Source organism: Opisthorchis viverrini (genome assembly GCF_000715545.1).
Source record: "Opisthorchis viverrini unplaced genomic scaffold opera_v5_21, whole genome shotgun sequence".
NCBI classification, from domain to species: domain Eukaryota; kingdom Metazoa; phylum Platyhelminthes; class Trematoda; order Opisthorchiida; family Opisthorchiidae; genus Opisthorchis; species Opisthorchis viverrini.
In genome coordinates this window covers 255,268-276,159 of record NW_008751677.1, presented here as the reverse complement: position 1 = coordinate 276,159, position 20,892 = coordinate 255,268, and the positions used below count along the sequence as shown (strand labels likewise).

At 43.0% G+C, this 20,892-nt stretch overlaps 1 protein-coding gene across 1 annotated transcript in view; it reads left to right on the top strand.

The window, feature by feature from the left end:
- The window catches only part of T265_01863 (hypothetical protein), a gene marked incomplete at both ends in the record, with an annotated part of 54,190 nt that extends 33,415 nt beyond the window's left edge, over nucleotides 1-20,775 (top strand). Inside the window, 7 exons of the mRNA XM_009165989.1 lie at nucleotides 1,672-2,092; nucleotides 4,608-4,668; nucleotides 8,341-8,401; nucleotides 9,620-9,700; nucleotides 13,849-13,938; nucleotides 19,329-19,448; nucleotides 20,293-20,775. Of these exons, the coding sequence (XP_009164253.1) occupies nucleotides 1,786-2,092; nucleotides 4,608-4,668; nucleotides 8,341-8,401; nucleotides 9,620-9,700; nucleotides 13,849-13,938; nucleotides 19,329-19,448; nucleotides 20,293-20,775 (1,203 nt within the window). The remainder of the gene's footprint in view (nucleotides 1-1,671; nucleotides 2,093-4,607; nucleotides 4,669-8,340; nucleotides 8,402-9,619; nucleotides 9,701-13,848; nucleotides 13,939-19,328; nucleotides 19,449-20,292) is intronic.
- Between the last annotated feature and the right edge of the window lie 117 nt (nucleotides 20,776-20,892).

Below are 20,892 nucleotides of genomic sequence, written 5' to 3'. Positions count from 1 at the left end.
AAGTATGTTTAGACGACCAGTCAAGTGAATTAAACCATTTAAAACATTGAATTGAATTGAATTGAATTGTAATGAAATAAATACAATGCAGAAATTACTAAACTACCCAATAGCTCTTTTCTCCTCAAAACCCCATTTCCAACATCATTTGTGTTTGAAAGAAATTGTCGATCGTATCGATCTTATCAAACAGTATTTTTAGCCCCAGCTGTTTGTTTCTTGTCGTCATATTTCTCTAGTCTATCGATCGACATTGATTCCCAGTCCATCTGATTTTTGAAACGCTATTCACGAGCAGCATATACGTACATATTATTTGATAAATCTCTGATAGTAAATTTTATTCTTCTAGTTGGGGGAACTTTTATGTTCCCAGCTCCGATATGCACAGCAACGCACTGGTCTCCCTCTGTTTTTGTTAACTCAATTTCCCCATGGCTTGCGCTCAACGCTGTCGGCCGTCTGTTGGTTTTAGGAGGAACTTGCCATAGCAAAACCAGAATCAGTATGCTTGTACATCGGGCTGAGGTTCTCTTTAATCTGGTCCTAACATTGTCACTATTGAGGCGTGAATTTCCCTAGTTCTCTTACCATCAATCTCTTCTGTAGTTCTTGAATACATTTTTCACGTTCTGATCACGTCTTTTTCCAAACAGTTTCACCGTTCTGGTGTAACGGCGATACTACTGATGGGGGGAATGCCAGTAGTATGTTTTCTCTTAAATCCGCTTCACGTTTCTTGAAAAGTGAGACCTATTACGGAATCTGTGGAATCGCTCTGTAGCATTTGCTTGCAATTAAGTAATAGAATATCCAGGAAACTTCAGGAAGACGCGTTTAACGGGGAGATGGATATTCAGTTTTGTAAACAAGATGCATATGAGAGTTTTGCTCCCCTGTCCAATAGTCTGTAACTGTTCAGTTGGTGTTTTACCACTAAATGACTCTGCAGCGAAGCACTTCTTCCTTTCACTGGTACCTGTTTTATTTAATTGCATGGAAATGACCGCCTGCGTGAGTCCAATTGAAATCGATTGTAGTGCAAGAAAGCAGGAGTAAATTTCAATCCACACATTACTACCATCCTGTAAGTGGCTCAGAAGAAGAGTGGCTTTACACTGATCTCAGAAGATGCTACTTGAGGTGCCATCAAATACTTGATCATCTGATGTGGTCCCTGCGACTGAAGGCTGAGCGGGGCTACTTCGTGTCTGAGTGGAAGTCAGTCACTCTGCTGTTCAGACACCCTAAAATCCAAACAGTCAAATGTTTAAGCTACTAGCGAGCAATGATATGGGTTTGAAACACTCTGGATTGCGTCGGATACAAACTGAAGATGATTCTTAAGAAGGATAAAACAGTGCTTCCTAGTTTCTCGACATAGATTTACCTCACCAATAGGACCAGATGTAAAAGGAAGTCATCAGCGTGTCCTCTTCGAAACAATGCTTTCAACATCTTCACATCAGAAACCGCCCGGACCGTTGTTCAGCTCCAGCATAATACGAACTTGCCTATGGCCATCCTTCGCAGTGCATTGCACATTATAGTATGCAAAGTAAAGCCTTTCACTCACCTCTGTGTTCTTCCACCAAGCAATCTTACAGGTGATGCTTGCATGCCTCGCAAAAATCCAAAATAATGCGACTTTTTTTTGGTTTTCCACTTCAGCTCGGATGAACCAATGATAGTCTCCTCCCGGTCTTAGCCCAATCAAGTTCATTTTCAGCCTGGCAGAAGAAATTTCCAGAAGGATTAATACTTACTCAGGCCAATAAAAAAATAATGGCCCATAATTTTGGACAACATGACGACTTGGGTGAGATGCAACCATTCTCTGTCACCGGAGTTGGCCGATCGACTGCGAAACCACCGACGGCGCCAAATGGAACTGCACACAAAAAGTCCAAAAGTACTCCAAAATCCAATACAGCATTCGCTCCGTCAAATGATATCAGTGGTGGATCGGGAGAGGAACGTTTTGATGCCCGCTTCAAGGTGTTATTACTCGGAAATTCGGGCGTTGGAAAAACCTCCATTCTCAGAACTCTAATGGGAGAGAAGTTTAATCCTGGGACGATTTCCACAATCGGTATGTACTTGTTTTAATTTATCAGAATAGGTTACCCAGCGATTTGCGTTTTTCCAACTGGGGGTGATTTCAAATGCCGTTTATTGATTTATTTGCTCCATGGTAGTTATTGACTCGTCACATTGTTGGGGCTCAAATTATTGGAGAATAGAAAAATGGTTTTCAAACCAGCGCTCTTACATGGGTCTCTCTTGAAGTCATTTAGGAACGAGATATCTGGAATGGTATCTTGATAACAAAGAGATTTCCCGACCTGGGTTACAAAGTACTGTAATGTGTGACAGAAAACGGGTACAATGTTGCCTGTCGACACTCGTCATCATCTTCTTCAAAAACAGCAGACATCAGTGTTGCCACTGATGCTTCACTGCCGTATAACCATAAGGTTTGTCTAGTTATAAATATATACATATATATATGATTGTATTAAAAGCCCTACAGTGATGGGAAGAGAAAAACAGTGGATGAGGTAGGGGACTTAGTGCTGGCCTATGTCAAGGATTCTGAGGTGCCTACACCTCCAACCGCTTAGTCAGACAATCTGGAAAGAAACTGACAGCATGAACGCCACTGACCTCGATTAGCCGCCATTTCTCGCAACGTCTCCAGCCAAGCACAGACGGGGTCACGGGGACCCCGTGACACCACGTCGGCACTAACCATGTTCAAATTCATAAAGTTTACCTTTAAACAGTTAATACGACATCTTCATTGAGCCGCTTTGTCCCCAGTTTTCAGTTTGTTCAGTAACAACAATGTCTGTACTGTTTTTAAGTAGATCAGTGACTCCATGCTTGTCTCGCACGCTCACCGGGATCATTATCTCACTGTCAACTATATTCATTAATGCCAGCCTACCATTATGAGTATCTTCAGTCACTCAGCTGTAGTACCCTTTCGGTGTCCAGCTGCCATGCCACCCTAAGATTGGCTGGGATTCTGCCAGGTTGACTAAGCCTAGACCGGAAGAGTCGATAGGAAGAGGGCGGGTTCGAACCATGGACTTTCCGGTCAGTAAATCCGCGCTCTAACCACTTGGGCCATCTCGCTGCGACTGACTCAAGCTTTTGATTGCAGCTCTGACACTCATAGCATACAACTTGATGTTCCGGGTTACATTCGATACAGTACATTGTTATCAAACGATGGATGACAGTGGAGCACCAGTTCCATACCGACTTTCCTCGTAAAGGAAATTTGTTGTTTCAAGAATCGAAGCACCTGTTGGTGAGTAAGATCCGATTGGACCATCTGTCAAAATGAACCGCTGCTGTTTTCCATTGTTCGCCGGTAAGTAGTTTGGCGCTCAGGCGGCAATTCAAAGGAAAGATCAATAAAACATTGCAGCCAAAAATTTTCAGATTTAATCACGGGAAAGCAGTTTTTTGCCATACTTATTGCCTAACTTTCCACGTGTCACTTCGCTCTCCGCCTGGATATGGACTGCTCGATTCTTATCGCAAATTTCTTTGATAAAACCCTTGACAGTTTTTGGTTGTCATCGCACGGATAAAACCATCCTTTTATAGGGTTTACGGTGGCGAGATGGCTCAAGTGGTTAGAGCGCGAATTTACTGATCGGAAGGTCCCTGGTCTGAACCCAACCTCTGCCTCTCGGCTTCCCCTATCTAGGCTTGGGCAACCTGGCAGTTTCCTCGTACTTCCTTCGGGTAGCATGGCAGCTAGGCACCGGGAGGGTATTATATCCGAACGAATACATATGATGGACTGCACCAAGCTTCATCCGAGTCATCTTATCCTTAGCTGAAAAGCGTTCTTTGTAAAACGTTGTTCTCCCTAAACCAGTTCCCATAGGTGTCAAAAATCATTGTATTTTTCTATTTTACCGTCTGGTGGAGGAAACAAAACGAAATCACCATTATAGTAAACGGGTGAAGCTGTCCGGTTACCATGGTTGCATCTCGTTGCATCGATCTACTTCGGGCACTGTCTGCGAGAAGCGCTGGTCCCAAAAAAGGTGGAGAAAGATTTATTGAAGTGTGGAAAATGTAAATTCCATTCAATGTGATGTACGACAGAGAAAAACGTTCTCTCCATGTGCAACTTGCATTCCCAGTTTTTCCAATTTGTCAGTGTTCAGCAGTGCTGCAAATTTTTTGACAAATTGTTTCCTTTCTGAACATATCTCATACTTATTTGCAAACTACTTTGGTTTTTCGAGCGTCTCACCTGGAACCCAGCTGAACCTCTCGTTTGTGATGTTTCCAGGCAACTAAATATGGTGCACCAGGCCGCCTCATGTTTCAGTCGCTACGATATTCGACAGTCGCCAGCAGATTTCAAATATCGCCATATATGTTTATATTGCTATTGTAATTTACTACTCATAAGTTTGCTGATGATGAGCTACTTTAAGGACGAAATCGGTCGTGGGCTGTCGACCGATTTTCAGCAACCTTATGAGAAGGCCATTACAAATACATCCCATACTGTTCATTGCCTTTGCACTTTTGCTGAATAACGTTTGCATTTATCTCCCCATATTATTCTCTAGGCATTGACCTCGCCAAAAAACTGTTTATCGTCGAAAACCACCGAATTCAGCTAGAGATTTGGTAAGTATAAAGTTTTGTGACGTTTGTTTGAACATGCCTTTCTGTGGTTCCCCGAATTCTTGTCACCAGGAGCCTCCGATTAATGGTAAAATACTAATGACATCAAAATGCCACACTCACATGGTCCTCAGCAGAAAGCATCGAGGGCAGAACTAAGAATTCCTCATCCGTTTGGAGCAAGCACTCATTTCAAGGGAGTAATTTGGGGATCACAGAAAGATGAGGGTAAACTGGGACCAACTGGAACTTGGATAATTAATGCAATATCTTTTGAGTTTAGGAGAAACAAAGCGGACCAACAGAAGACAGGCACTGATTGCCTCAAAGGGTCAAATGACTGCATAATACTTCTTTGTGGTTGCTTTTTGAGTAGGGCCAAGGGGGAACGTCTGGAAGTATTTGACAAGTAGACATTATTTTTCGGCTCTATGTGGATTTTACAAATTACAGGGGAGTAGAATGGGTTCCAGTTGAACCAACTGACCCAAATACACAAACCACAAGCAAAGTGACGCACCTGTGAATTGATCTTGCACTTTTAACAAATGAAATCACGTGACAAGTGTGAAAGGAGGAAAGCTCTTCGCCGCAGAGTTGTTTATTAGAAGAGACCAACTGAACAGTTACAGACTATTGGATAGGGAAGCGAAACTCTCATATGCATCTTGTTTTAAAAAACTGAACATCCATCTTCTTCTTGAACGCATCTTCTTAAACTTTTCTGGATATTCTTTAACGGTCACGCAAATTTAAACGAATGCTAAAAAGCGATTCCACCTTCCATTCGATCAAGGTGGAGTTACGAACAACCACATACTACTCGCATTCCTCATCAGTAGTATCCACCGCCACACGGGTAGCAGTAATAATTGTTTTCCGTAAAAATGCACTGCTAGTTTCACTGTTCTATCTCGCTTGAATTTTCCTGTTTGTTTTTTTACTGATTTACTGGACGTCAGGTTTCATCTGAAAAGAACTTTCATTTTTATTTTGTTTTCAACCCAAAAGACATCCTGGTTTGTAAATCATAAACGATTGCGGTTCTCCCAGCATTTATTGACTGGCGGTTTTGCTATCTTTTAGCACATGAACGCCAAATTCCCATCGAACTAACTTCATTTCAACATGAGATCGATCGTTGTGGCTAACACATGGTTGTTTGTCTAAAAGATTCTGGTTTGTTTTCGTTCATAGCAGCACAATGAACTCAATGTTTGTTCAATAAAGTGGCAAACCTAAGAACCTGTTCCATCAGGCAAACACACCCGGGTTTGTTTTGAAAGAAATTTGATTGATCCACATATTCTTAGCGAAAGATGCTAGCTGAATTTGTGGTTCATCGTATCATTGAACCGATAATAGTGAGCCCATCATGAAGACGCTGGAATTTACACTGGTGTGACGGTTTGTGTCATTCCGTGACCTATTGAGCTGTAGTTGGAGTGACCATGCGACACTCGCAGTGTTTGCTATACGAGGTTGGTCTGCCCAGAAGAGTTTCGTGGCTTGGAGATTGGATCACGTGCTCCTTTAAAAAAGTAATACACTAACGTTTGTGAGAACGAAGAAGCTAGCGGACAAAGCTTTTTTTCTTTGATTGTTCCTATTGGCTAATGCATCACAAATTTATATGGTACCGGAAATCACGTGGAAAAGGTTAAGACCGGGGCTACATACACTTTGGAGAAATAGAAATCAAAGGAAGGGATTGCTGAATGAGGGATAAGTCAATGGATCACGGGATCATGTAAGTGACGTCAACGTCAGGCACCGGAAGGGTGCTACAGCTGAACAGCTGAACGCTTTTAACTCACTGTGTGGTTGCTTGTCTCGCAGTATTAAGATAGCGACCAAAAATTCTGTTAAGAAAATCAGTGCGACCACCTTCGTTATTAGGTGAAAATTATCGGTGTGCTCCTTTGCACAAAACACTGTCAGAATTGGCTGTCCTTCGAAGGGTTCACTTTCTAGCAAAGAAACAAGCGGAAGTTACCATTTTTTTAAAAAAGAAAAGTTTAGTCAGCCAAGTTCAGAATAACTTGGTGTCTGTCACCTGGCAGAGAACACACTTGAAAAACGCCTTGTGTGTATGCTCACAACAAGTTTTTGAAGATGCCACGGAGCAACTGGTCTTAGCGCGAAAATGAAATCCGAATGCCTGAGATGGTGGGGAGAAAGCAAACTTCTAGTGAAAAACGATCGGGACTGTCTCGGAAATTTGACCAACCAGCATGTATGTTTTACCCGTACAATCTAGTAATCAAGGCTATGAAATCACTTCAAGCGGCAATCGATTCGCTCAAAATCAGCAAAGCGGTAGGTCATTGTACACGAACCGCAATCACGTCACCTCAAAATGGCCTACCAGAATCTCTTCCCGCACTAGATTGTTCACTCGGCGGAGGGGCGATCTGCGATTTCGGTTTTGTTGTGAGCATCCCATATCGATTATTTTTAAGTGTCGTTTGCCACACATCCCCGGATTTTCTCTTAAAAAGACTATCCACTGCAAACAGTCTCCTTTGCAAACGATTTAGCACAAATTATTAAGGAGGTTGCATCCATACGATGCATGACCATTTCAGTATATTCTAGAAAGGTACCAGGATAACCTATAGTCGTCAAACGTAGCGCCTGAAATACTGCCAGATCTTTCAAAGAAACTGGTTTGCGGGTGGTATGGTGCCGTTCTTAGCCGTCTGATACCCAGCTTCTGAAAGCAATTCCTAGACTCTCCGCTCTCGAAACAAGGCCCATGATCGGTTAGGATCATTTTTGATACAACATGGTTGGCCACGATGTGATGCATTGCCACTCCGCTGACCGTCGTCGCCCGTTGATTAGGCATAGCTGCCGCCTCAATTCATCGCAACAAGTGCTCTGTCATCATCATGATGTATTGATTCCCGTTGGTTGTCACCGGAAAGGTACCCATGACGTCAACTGACCACAACTCGCCGATTTCTGAGACAGGAATTGGTTCCATGGGATGGTTGCCCCTGTCGTATCCTCTTTCATTAGTTGACAACGCTTACAGGACACCACATAATCCATCACCCAGCTTCTCATACCGGGCCAGTAGGCCCTCTGCCGAAGTATGTCGTACTCCAGGAAATTATGCCAGCTTCATTTCAGCCTCACCGATTAAAGTGACTCTGGAACGTTTCCAAGTCCTTGTCTCTCTCTCCGTCTTCAATGCTCCTTCCATCCAACAAGACGATTGCAACCTTCCGTTGGAGTTGCACAAATCTTCCGGGATCCAGTTCGACGACGAGGCTACTGGTCCAAATCATGTTCCTGGGGGCCTCATCTTCAGCCTCTGGTCTTGACAGTCAATCAGCCAATTGGATTGTGAAGTCGTACTATTGCAACCTTTTCAGTATATTCCAGAAAAGTACCATGATAAGCTATAGTCGTAACGCCTGAAATACTGAGAAATCTTTCAACGAAACTGGTTGACTCCATTTTTGATTAAATGAGTGACTACAAGCCACACAAATTTCTGGAAACTCTGATCAATTATCCCATTTGGTCAATTAATTAATTAATTAATTAATTAATTGAGTAATTCATAGAAAAGATAATAGGAAATTTGTACGCCTCGAGCTAGCTTGACCGATTCTGCATCACTGTATACTTGATTTTTTTACTCATCGTTTTTGTGCACTTCAGGGACACAGCCGGTCAAGAGCAATATCATTCCATTGTCGCATTTCATTTTCGGGGCGCCAAGGTCAGTTCACAAAGAGTGTTGAGTGCTTTTCAGTTTCTCTCACCAGAAGGTTTGTTTTAGTCTATTGATAAACATCGTTAAGAAGCATGCTATCGATTCGAACCGTCCTCATTTTTGCTAATAACATCATAAGGATAAATCTAAACCATTTGGTGCTCTGTGAAAACCGCACATCGTGTCATACTTGCAAGGCCCTGATGGTCTTAATCAGCATGTTAGTTCAACTTTACTGAGTGGGTTTTTTTAGACGTAGAGAATAACCGAATTCAATCGCTCAGTATACAACCAAAAAGAATCACAAAAGTTTTGGATTGCTTTTTCAACCAACAGTGCACGTGATCTAACAGCAGAATCCACTTAGTCGCGTTTGGTCACTTTGTTTTTTTTCGTTGTGAATTTATTATGTTACATTTTGCTACAGAAAGCTGCAACAAGAAAGTGGGAGCGGTTGCGTCACACATGCAAAGTAAATGTTCTTAAAGTGGGGCATGAACCATTACTGATCGGCACTGTGGCACTCAACCCTGCACTGGCGATGTCACCTCGGTTGGTGATGAAACGTTTGCAATCCAACTGCCAAGCTAGGCGAACAGACCAACAACCAAGCAGCGCACCCGAGCTACCTACATTCCACAACGTTGCTAACAATGCAACATATTACTACACGGAGCCGAATAGTAGTGTACCTTGGTCCTCCAAAGTTGCCAGTGAAAAAGCTAATTTAGGGTATCTTAACGAAAGGAGAATTCTTTGTTGGGACTACAAATACCAAATACCGTTTCTGAACTCTGGTTCGCCTTTTCAGTTCCATTGCGAAATTTACCTTTAGGCTCTACGACTGTTAATAATTTCACCTTGAATACTGAGTAACGGCCAAGTCAAACAATTGCAAATGAATAGTGATCTTTGTAATGTACTAGTCATAAGGTTGCTGAAAATCCTTGTGAGTAGTATATCACAAAGAAATCCATGTATCGCGATATCTCGAATATCGTAGCGACTGAAACATGAGGCGGCCTGGTGCAGCACATTCAGTTGCCTGAGAACATCACAAACGAGAGATTCAGCTGGGTTCCAGGTGAGTCTCTCGAAAAACCAAATTAGTTTGCGAATGAGTGTATATTCGCTAGAGAAGTGATCTTGTCTAAAACGGAAATGAAGTTCTTTGACTACTTTGAGTTTGTTCACTGAGTTTTCTTGTGTGCCTTTCCACTGCAGGCCTTCATTGTCATGTATGACGTGACGCAACCGAAGACTTTCGAACAAATTCGGAAATACTGGCTGCGATCAGTCGACGATGTAAGTTTCATCTTCGTGGTTTTTCTGCCGATTGGATATATTTCATCCAACTGCTTTTTATTAGCCCACATTTGATAAGCGCTTAACAATTTGGCGACTCATATTGTGTGCTAGCCAGGCGTGTCCGGGTGTCCCGAGAACTTCGCCGAGAGTAATCGACTGCGTTTTTCTCTGGAGGGCTGGTCATCATCGTTCAGCTGTAGCACCCTTTTGGCGCCTAGCTGCCGTGCCACACGAAGGAGGGACGAGGGCTGGGATACTGCCAGGTCACACAAGTCTAGACAGGGGAAGTCGAGTGGCCAAGGTCGGGTTCGAGCCACGCACCTTCCGGTCAGTAAATTCGCGCTCTGACCACTTGACCCAACTCGCCCCCACCTTGTTTCAATATCTTAATCACCCTTATTTCTGTAGCATAAATCAGTCGGAATAAGGTGCCCAATTTGATTGCATCAAATATGTGCCAGTTTCCCGCAGAGAACTCTTTGTCCATCGAATGGCAACACATTGTCGAGACAGCTAGTGGTACTCGCCACTTTAGACAGCAGATGAACCGAATGTGATAATGCAGGAACAGTGTATAGTGGTCGGTTCAACAAACTATATATATATATATATATATACCTAATGACATCCTCCTGGAGGTATGCTTAGTGTCTTTCTCAATGAGTCTAATGCAGCCAGATGTCATGCACACGTGTCTGATCACATATTGTCTTCCTTCTTAATACAGATTGAAGAATCATAGTAAATCCAACCGTGCGCACTTCACATTCATATTGGTGGATTTGTCATGAAAAAACTACTCTTGTTTGTTCATAGTAGTCGGGGTCTCTGGTTACTAAGTTCTGTTTAACAGCATGTTTCTCAGTTTATCGATCGATAAATAGACAAAAATTATGGCTAGTATGTATACTGTGTGACTGCTGCGCTGACTGAAGAAAAGGGCACTTGAGTGACTGGGAAATAGCATTGAACGGGGTGCGATAATTTGGCAAACACCACATTTCCACGTATGCGACATTCAGCAATTTGTTCTGGGGCTCCAAGGAAGATTAGTTACAAATTCGGTGCTATCGTGGATCTTATTTCTGAAATGAAGTGTCCCAGACATGTGCAACCAGGGCATGCACGGGTTGAGTGTCCTCCAAATCGAGAATTCTCAACTTATGGAACGGTTATGCATGCCGTTGAATTGTGTCGTACGGCGCACCGGTTTGCGGGGCCCATTGGCCGCACAATGGTCTTCGCTGCAAAACTATGCTAGAAGAATAAAACTTTTTACGCCAAAATATCGCATTTTGTTGCACATGTGCTCAAGCCAAAAACCGTTCTAGTCTGCGTTCCTATTTTTGCAGCCCACCAAATTTTATTGTCCGCTGAAACAATCATCAAATTTTATTGTCCACTGAAACAATCATACCTCCGGCGGGAAAAGTTTGGTGGAATACTTTCCTAGCACCTCTGAGAGCTTTGGGTGCCTAAATGAGGCTCGAAAATTTGGACTGGTGCTCAATTTCCTGATTGCATTAGTCCATCAGGGACACGTCCTGGCTTTCGAAAATTCAATTCCATCCTGCGAATACTGAGCGCCCCGGTTCGCCCAATTCCGCTTGTGATGCGGCCACAGAAGTTACGACTCGGCAACCATGATGCAGTTGCAGAAGTATCTGAAGTCCTCTAACGCAGAGTACAGCTTTTCGCACGACATTCATGGTGTCCTCCAAGAAATAAGTCATCTGCGGGACTCACATGTGGGCATTGTACACAGATCGGCGCTCAGTATTCGCACGATGGAGTCGAAATTTCGAAGGTTATGATGTGTCCCCAGTGGACTAAAGTAACCGGACAATTGAGTTGAGAGTACCAATCCAAGCTTTTGAACCCCATTTAGGCATCCCGGGGTCTCAGCGATGCTTGGAAATTATTCCACAAGACTTTTCAGCCAGAGGAACGGTTGTTTCAGTAAACGATGAACTTTGGTGAGCTGTAAAAATATGAACATAGATCAGGACAGTTTTCGGTTTGAGCACACGCGCAACAAAATGCAACATTTTGGCGTAGAAAGCTTTACTCCCCTTGTAAATGTTTTGCAGCTGAGGGTATTGTGCGGATAATGGGCACCACACATATCGCGCAGTGTCTGATCGGTGCGTGCGTACCGCCTGGCGATAGCAAGCATTCAACGCCTTATTCAACGGATTCGGTTGTCACCGAGTTAGTGGGCTGGCGCAGCGGTACCTTTTGAGAAAAAAGCGAACCAACAACTTTTACCTGGACGGATTTTTACCTCTTTATTGCAAGGCCAACAGAATGACTGGTTTATCAATCATCTGGTACTGTTCCGAGAAAGGCCTGACAAAGTTTTACGACTGTTCTGGTTCACGTGTTTTGAAAAGTAGTTATGGGATGGAACGACATTTGAACTTGTGCGTAAACTGCCATCCGTCGTTGCCGTTCAAACTCATAGAGTTCAAGTAGTCAGGCCGAGTAGAGACACTCTCTGTTGCTCAACTGCATGATTTGTATATGATCTACTCGTATCCAATGCCCCCCCTCAGTTTAACCTAATAATTTCAGTGCAAACATCCTACATTAGCAGGCGTTTACTTAGAAACTCTGGAACAAATCCTCGCCACCTCGCAATAACTAGTGTCAGTGGATTCCAAATGATTTCAAATGGTTCTAACTACAAGTTTAACAAATTTGAGCAGACAACTTTACTCAAAACTCTGTTTGCTTCCTTCTGCGATTTGAACAGCCCCCAGTTCAGTCCTTTGTTCGCTACGAATCACACAAATCATTCTAATAATTAAGTGAAATTCAAATGCCTGTTCGTCTTCGTGCGTGCTAATTACCGTTTCTCAAATTCTTTATTTAGTATATGGACGAGCCTATACCGGTGTTTTTCGCTGCGAACAAGGCCGATTTGGAATCCAGTCGCGTGATTAGCACACAAGACGGTGAAAAGGTGAGTGGTTACCTCATTAGAATGCACAATCAACGAGATTTATGAGCTATTTTTTCGTTTGCTCATCGCTTGGTTCTCGAATTTTGCATTAATTTGTATGAAAACTGATGACCACAATCGGAGTGCTACGGAGTTTGCGACAAATCAATACGAACTTGGTACCAGTCCAAGCTTTTGAACCCCATTTAGGCATCCCGGGGTCTCAGCGATGCTTGGAAATTATTCCACAAGACTTTTCAGCCAGAGGAACGGTTGTTTCAGTAAACAATGAACTTTGGTGAGCTGTAAAAATATGAACATAGATGAGGACAGTTTTCGGTTTGAGCACACACAACAAAATGCAACATTTTGGCGTAGAAAGCTTTACTCCCCTTGTAAATGTTTTGCAGCTAAGGATATTGTGCGGATAATGGGCACCACACATATCACGCAGTGTCTGATCGGTGCGTGCGTACCGCCTGGCGATAGCAAGCATTCAACGCCTTATTCAACGGATTCGGTTGTCACCGAGTTAGTGGGCTGGCGCAGCGGTACCTTTTGAGAAAAAAGCGAACCAACAACTTTTACCTGGACGGATTTTTACCTCTTTATTGCAAGGCCAACAGAATGACTGGTTTATCAATCATCTGGTACTGTTCCGAGAAAAGCCTGACAAAGCTTTACGACTGTTCTGGTTCACATGTTTTGAAAAGTAGTTATGGGATGGAATGACATTTGAACTTGTGCGTAAACTGCCATCCGTCATTGCCGTTCAAACTCATACAAGGATTTCAAGTCGTCAGGCTGAGTAGAGGCACTCTCGGTTGCTCAACTGCATGATTTGTATATGATCTACTCGTATCCAATGCCCCCCCCCCCAGTTTAACCTAATAATTTCAGTGCAAACATCCTACATTAGCAGGCGTTTACTTAGAAACTCTGGAACAAATCCTCGCCACCTCGCAATAACTAGTGTCAGTGGATTCCAAATGATTTCAAATGGTTCTAACTACAAGTTTAACAAATTTGAGCAGACAACTTTACTCAAAACTCTGTTTGCTTCCTTCTGCGATTTGAACAGCCCCCAGTTCAGTCCTTTGTTCGCTACGAATCACACAAATCATTCTAATAATTAAGTGAAATTCAAATGCCTGTTCGTCTTCGTGCGTGCTAATTACCGTTTCTCAAATTCTTTATTTAGTACATGGACGAGCCTATACCGGTGTTTTTCGCTGCGAACAAGGCCGATTTGGAATCCAGTCGCGTGATTAGCACACAAGACGGTGAAAAGGTGAGTGGTTACCTCATTAGAATGCACAATCAACGAGATTTATGAGCTATTTTTTCGTTTGCTCATCGCTTGGTTCTCGAATTTTGCATTAATTTGTATGAAAACTGATGACCACAATCGGAGTGCTACGGAGTTTGCGACAAATCAATACGAACTTGTGGGTTACGACGCGCACCGTTCGGGGATGTTCTCAGAAGTTGAAAAAACTAATTGCCCCTTCATGTATGAACACTGACCGTATTTAACCAACCGGTTGAAAGGTAGATGCACCCTGTTTCTGAAATCGATTCCCGTCAATCCAATCAACTTTCTCATACTACCTCAGTTTCACAAATCAATCATAGGTTAATGAAAGGGCGAACAACCCTTCGTTCCAGTGAATAAACTTATTTTCACGGTCACCGTAAAGGTGACAACAGTATGTCTGACCACTCCTGGTCAGCCGACTGGATTAGCTGATCATCACAAGGAACGCACAACCGATTATTGTTCACTCCATGGCTGGTAGTTCTGGAAACAGTTTCGTCCTCCTCTTTGTGGTTTCATATCCACAGTTGTTGTAGATGCTACTTCGTCTAACGCGAAGATCGGTATTTTTATTCACTCTCGAGTTCCTAGTTTTCTTCCGGTTGAAACAACTTTCACTCTAAGGGAATCAGGCCACTCATCCCACTGGTACAAATACTCAGACTTTCTGTAACTCCTTCAATTTAACGGCGACTGTCGGATGTGGTAGGATGCGTCGGCTTTACGGATGTTCCGTACTACCTTCACAGGCTAGCTCCGCAATAAACCGGTGCCCAGTGATTGCCTGAGATCCCGTCTCGCCAGATTTTAAAATGACGGTATCGATTCCGATTCTTCAGTGCCTTCCAAAATGGCGGCACCATCGTGGGATCAACTTAATTTTAAAAGGTTCCCTTTTAGGGGTGTTCGAGTGGCCTGACTGTTGCAGTAGATTTATGAGAGGTGGGCTTCTGATGCAGCGTAATCTAGCTACCAGAATGGGTATTTGGTCGAACTGTCGAATGTTCTGGATGTTTTCTAGACAGCAAATGTCAACTACATCGACTATTCGGATATACTGTATGCACAATATCTGGCAACCCAGAACGCTCGGAACCTACCGAGACCCTGAAACTCCACCAAAAACCCAATAGGAAAGCAGGCAAGACCAATCAAGCATTCAGTCAATTCAGCAACATCCTGGATCGATGAAAGCAAAAATAGCGTGCGGTCCCTTGTAAGTGCCGTACTCGTACACACTCGCTTGTTCACAATAAACCTGTTGTGTTCCTTATCGATGGACCTTTTTCCGGCACTTACAGCCGTAAGTAAGAACTGAGCTGGCTGCCGGTCTGAATACACAAATAAATGATTTTTCTCTCCTTCATAACGTCTCCATTTAAAGGCGCATTCCGTTGTACTGAAACGATAAGGACCAACTTTTTGTGCTGGTTAATTAGGCAGATTGTTGTAGACCGACTGTCGGACTATCATAACGCGTTCGACTTTCCGTACAAAGAAGAGGTACTCACTGAACACTCCATACATGGAGAAAAAACTAGTCTTACTGCTTCGGATAACAAGTTTACTGAGTCAATCGAAAGCAACCTAAGGCTTTTCTATGCTTTTCCGAATAAGACAATGCCAATTCCAAGCTTGAAACGACGTCGTTTGAGATCAGATAGATGCCGATGTATTTATTCGGTGCTTCTTGTATCATTTAGTCAATTACGACGCTGAATAACTCTCATACCGAAGGCATGTCGACATACTTACTAGCAAAATAATCAGTATTTATTTGGAAGCAGAAAGTGTTATCCTCAAACAAGTTGTCCTCAAAACATGCTGGACGGCTAAAAATGGACAACAAATGACTCCCCGTATTTCTATTGTAAAAAGCTCTGTTTGATGTTGATGATCGTTTGTAATAAATACCTTGAAGTGACAGGATCAACCTCACAGGTAGTTATCACATGCAGGGCCAACAACTCTGTCTCACACCAGATAACTCCGAATTCATTATCAACATCACGAACAACGATACAGACTGTAACCAGTATAAATTTACATGCACTTATACATTTGTGAACACACCTGTGTCACTATGGTCTGCGCGAACACTTTTGTGGATTTTGAAGAAGGGGTGAAGAAGGGGTGTCAACTTTGGATACATGTGTATTTTTTACACAGACAAATAGAGATGGTTGCTGAAAACGGACAGTAACTGTGTGTGTGTGTGTGTGTGTGTGTGTGTGTGTGGTACTTCGGGACGATGTATTGTGATATCTCAAATGTCGTGCCAACTGAAACCGGATATGACCAGGCGCGACAGTTCCAGCTGAAGGAGATCGTCATACACGAAAGATTCCGCACGATTCAGTTGAGTCTTTTGTTGAAACTTCCGCGGCTCTGGCATATGTGAAGACCTCCGATAATTTCCTCAAAACCAAGTCATCAAAAAAAGCCGTGTCACGTCTAACTGATCGTACAGAAGACTAGTTGTCAAACTTGATTCAAACTTCTTGCTCGGTCACTGTGGGTATCATTGCTAGTAAAAGAGTCCAACGAACTTTTTTAAAAAAATAGCATGAGAGGACCTTTGCTGAAGTGCCAATGACTCAGTGGATTTCCTCTTAATATGTCAAGCGCGAACACCGGAAATCAGGAAACTATTCGATAGAAACACACGCTCGAAATTCGAATACTCGTAAACATGCTAACGCTAATATTTCAGCCCTCCTTTAGTTCCATTGCTCACGGAATGAGCGACATGGCTTGGAAGGAGACTACTTGTGTGACGGTGATGCTACTGATGGGGTAGACATGTAATTAGTATGGTTTCTTCTTGTAAATTCGCTTAAAAAGTGAGATCTGTTGCGGATTTGTGGACTCGCTCTGTAGCATTTGCTTGAACTTGAGCAACACTCAATGAATATCCAGGAAAGTTCAGGAAGACGCGCGCAAGAGAAGATGGATGTTCAGTTTTTGTAGACAAGATGCAAATGAGATTTTTGCTTTCCTTTCCAATAGTCCGTATTTGGTCAGTTGGCATTTTCTAACAAATAATTCCGCAGCGAAGGCCTTCTTCTTTTCACTTGTAGTAATATGAAACTGACGCTAAGATCCAAATTGAAAACTGATACGTTGAAATTAACATATGGTCTTAAGGCTGCATACCGATGGCTTGGAAAGATATTAATTGTGAAAAGAAGAGGGGCTTCGCTGCGGTGTTATTTACTGGGAAACGCCAACTGAACGGTTACAGAGAAGCAGAACCCTCATATGCATCTTGTTTATAAAAACTGAACATCCGTCTTCTCCTTGAGCGTGTATTCTCAAAATTCCCTGGATATTCGTTGGCTATCACTCAAATATAAACAATTGCTACAAAGTAATTGTACAAATTTCCCAATAAATCCCACCTTCCAATAGACGCGAAGCGCAGTTACGAGAAAACTACATACTACTTGCGTACCTCCTCAGTAGTATCGACCGTCACAAATGTAATATAGAACCGACACTAGGATCAAAAGTGAACAGTGATACGCTGAAACTAACGTACAGTCCTTGTGCTTAAATAAACGCAGGATACCGGACCTTTTAAAGCGTTCTCCGAACCGGAGCATGTGACAAGTGAACTATACTAAGTTTTTTCATCGCTCTGATCAAAGAAAACCCATCGCTCTTACAGGCCCTTCAGTTTTCATCACCTGTTCCATTAGCTGCATTTGGAAGACGATGCGTTCTAGACAACATGTTTTTTAATCCCCCCAGTCACCAGAGTAGCTACCGATTTAAATATCCTGTGCACAAGACCTATATACGGTGACCATGCGTTAGTTCCGATCCAAATAGCTGTCTGCCCCAGTGCACGAAACTCCATTTGAGCACACAACAAGTAAACCAGGCATCCACGCCAGTGCGTCATTGAAATTAGTTTGTTTGTCCGCTTCATTCCACCAAACATATGGAAAACTATTTAGCGTTGCGGTATTAAACCTTGTCCTGACTTGAAATCTGTCCTATCGAAATAGCCTTTTGCGACGTAATGTTTGAGACTGACCTTATCTCTATAAATTAAAGGTATATGTTTTGTGTCTTGCAAATGGGCTACGAATTGATATAAACATGCCAGTATTCTTATTATTATCCGGTATCCGGCCGAAGGTCATCGCATTCCGCGAAATATACATACATTATATATATATATAGTAATATTGTATAATCATGTTCATAAAAAATGGTGGTTCTAAGATTGCGAGGAGTTGTACAACTAAAGTGCTATTTCGACATTGAGCTGCAGTCACGTAGACATAGAACATTCATTTGGTACCCCAAGTTATCTGGTCAGTCAAGACTTCTAACCACATGAACACAAATCACTGGCCGCAAAATAAATTAGCGTTAGTTCAACATTTTTTCCACATGTGTTCTCCAAAGTAATCACAGGGAAACCGCCAGTGTTTGCCATGACTAATGAGTACCACAAGAACATACCTGACTTAGTTAAAGAGTTCGACCAAAAGTCTTGCTTCATCGATTTTTTGGAGCAAATTTAAACTTCCTTCTATGGGACAAAAACATCGGATATGTATAGCCAGGTTGGTACACTGTTTTCTGGAGACTTTGCTTGATCGGAATCAGACGTTTGTACTTCTTCCACTTTCTTCGATTGCCAGTTACCGTATGATCCTCACTGTGCCTGGTTGCAGACACCACAAGAATGGCTGCCAACCGATGTCAGTGGCGTTCTTGTTGTCAGTTTCTACCCGGATCGACTGAGTGAATGTCTGGAGGTGTAGGCACCTCGGAATGATAGTGGTAAGGTAGTAATGAGTCCCTTCCCTGTCCACCTTTACTCTTTTCCTTACAATAAGGCTTTCAAAAAAATCATGGCTGTACGGCAATGAATACTGACGTCATGCTGTCGATAATGTTGATGATACCGGATGAGCAAAAGCCCGGTTAACTTAGTTGGTTCAAACAACGTCATTCCTTCAACATCCATCTGTAACACTACATTTGAAAAAAATGTCATTTCTGTGCAATACTCGCTTAGTCTCGTAAACCTACTTTTTGGCTATTTGCTAAGGGATCAAATTCAGTGGTAAGTTTAACAAACAACACAGAAAAATTGCTTCCAAAGTAAACTAATGTTGGACACGTCGAACTGGGTTTTTTCTCAACGATTCGAACACCCGGCGTTCATCACTCTGTTATTCTCTGAGTAGTACGTGGAAGTATCCAGTCTATGGAAGGCACTTTCGGCGCCTATGGAAGTTAGCTGGTTCTAATAGACCAAGTTTTTGATTGGCCTGTCTTCCGACACACCTTTTTCTGTACCCTTACACAGACTTCTACCCGCTTTTTTTCTGTCGTTTCAGTTAGCCTCCCAGCAATGTGCTCATGGGTTTTTCGAGACAAGTGCGAAAACCGGATTGAATGTTCAGAATCTGTTCCAACGGGTCGCTGAATCCATGGTGTCCACATGGGGTGCGCCCAAGGTACTTAAAGAATTTGCTGATGTGATGGTATATTCTCTTTTCCCTGTTTTACCAACAATGCCTACGCAGCATTCAGTTTGTTCACCTTTTGGCAACCTGGATTCAATGGTCTTAACATATCTGTGCCAGTTCGATAAGCTAACTTGGTGTAGACGCTGATTGATTGATACTAAACTGTGCTACACGGCGCCTTTAGTCCTTCCTGGGATCATTGCGTGAACTTTTGGATCCATCAAGTTCAGGTTACTGATCACCTGACTGTGAGTCCGCTGACGAGCCGATGAACTTGATTTACAAAGTACGCATCCTCGGTCGAAAATGATGCTGACCAGACCAGACAGCGAATATCATCCAACTAATGTACAATCTTCACCCTTGGATATCGATAATTAAGATGGAAATTCCAACCAGATTTCAACAGCTCGTAACAGCTGATCTGAAAATGATCTCGTCTAAGCCTTTCTGAAGACTAGAATTGACCGTTCCAGGAAGTAAATCACGTGCATCAAATATCCCCTGAAATGCGTGAGCCCGTAATTTGACACCTATCAGCAAGTTCATGAGATAATGAAGCAAATGCTAGAAGATCTTCAAAGCTCCTGTCGATCTGGAATTTGCAGACCACACTGTTCTCGTCTTTCGAGAAGAGTAGAAGGCTCACGTGTTTTTTAATGCACTTTGCACCCACAAATTGTAACGTCATGCTGGTGGACATACAGTCACCGGAAACGTCACTCACAATCCAGGGAAGGCACCCGAATTTGTGGAGCGTTTTACGTATATTGGAAGTTGTATTAGTTCTGATTGTAGTGTGACAGATGAGCTGAATGCACGAATCTGCAAGGTCCGGATCGCGTCTGCTAACTTGAGACACCTATGGCGTCAGAGTGGTGTATCCCTGAATCTCAAGGGATGTGTGTATCAAGCTACAGTGTGGGCTGTTTTGCTGTATGCCTGTGAGACTTTGCCTGTTGGAGCAGCGCAACTGAGACGTCTTCAGGTGTTCGACAATCGTTGTCTCAGAACCATAACTCATGTGGATTGGTGTCGGCGGCTCCTTAACGAGGCTATTGGAAAGCGCGTTTTCCGTCGTGCAACGGGTACTTCGATTGAAGAATGTGTTCAGCACCAGAAGGAGCGCTGGTTGGGACATGTGTTGTGTAGGCCGGACTATCGTTTGCCGAAGAGAGTGCTGTTTCCCATACCCAATTCAGAGTGGCGTAAACAGAGAGGTGGCCAACCCTTGACTAGGCAGCGGAGAATAATGGAGATTACGAAACGCTTGAGTGCTGTCAGTGCTACTCGCCTTCTAGGCTGGGAACCGTAATCCTCACAAGAAATGGCTGCCAACCGATGTCAGTGGTGTTCTTGTTGTCAGTTTCTGTCCAGATTGCCTGAGTGAATGTCTGGAGGTGTAGGCACCTCGGAATGATTGTTGTAAGCT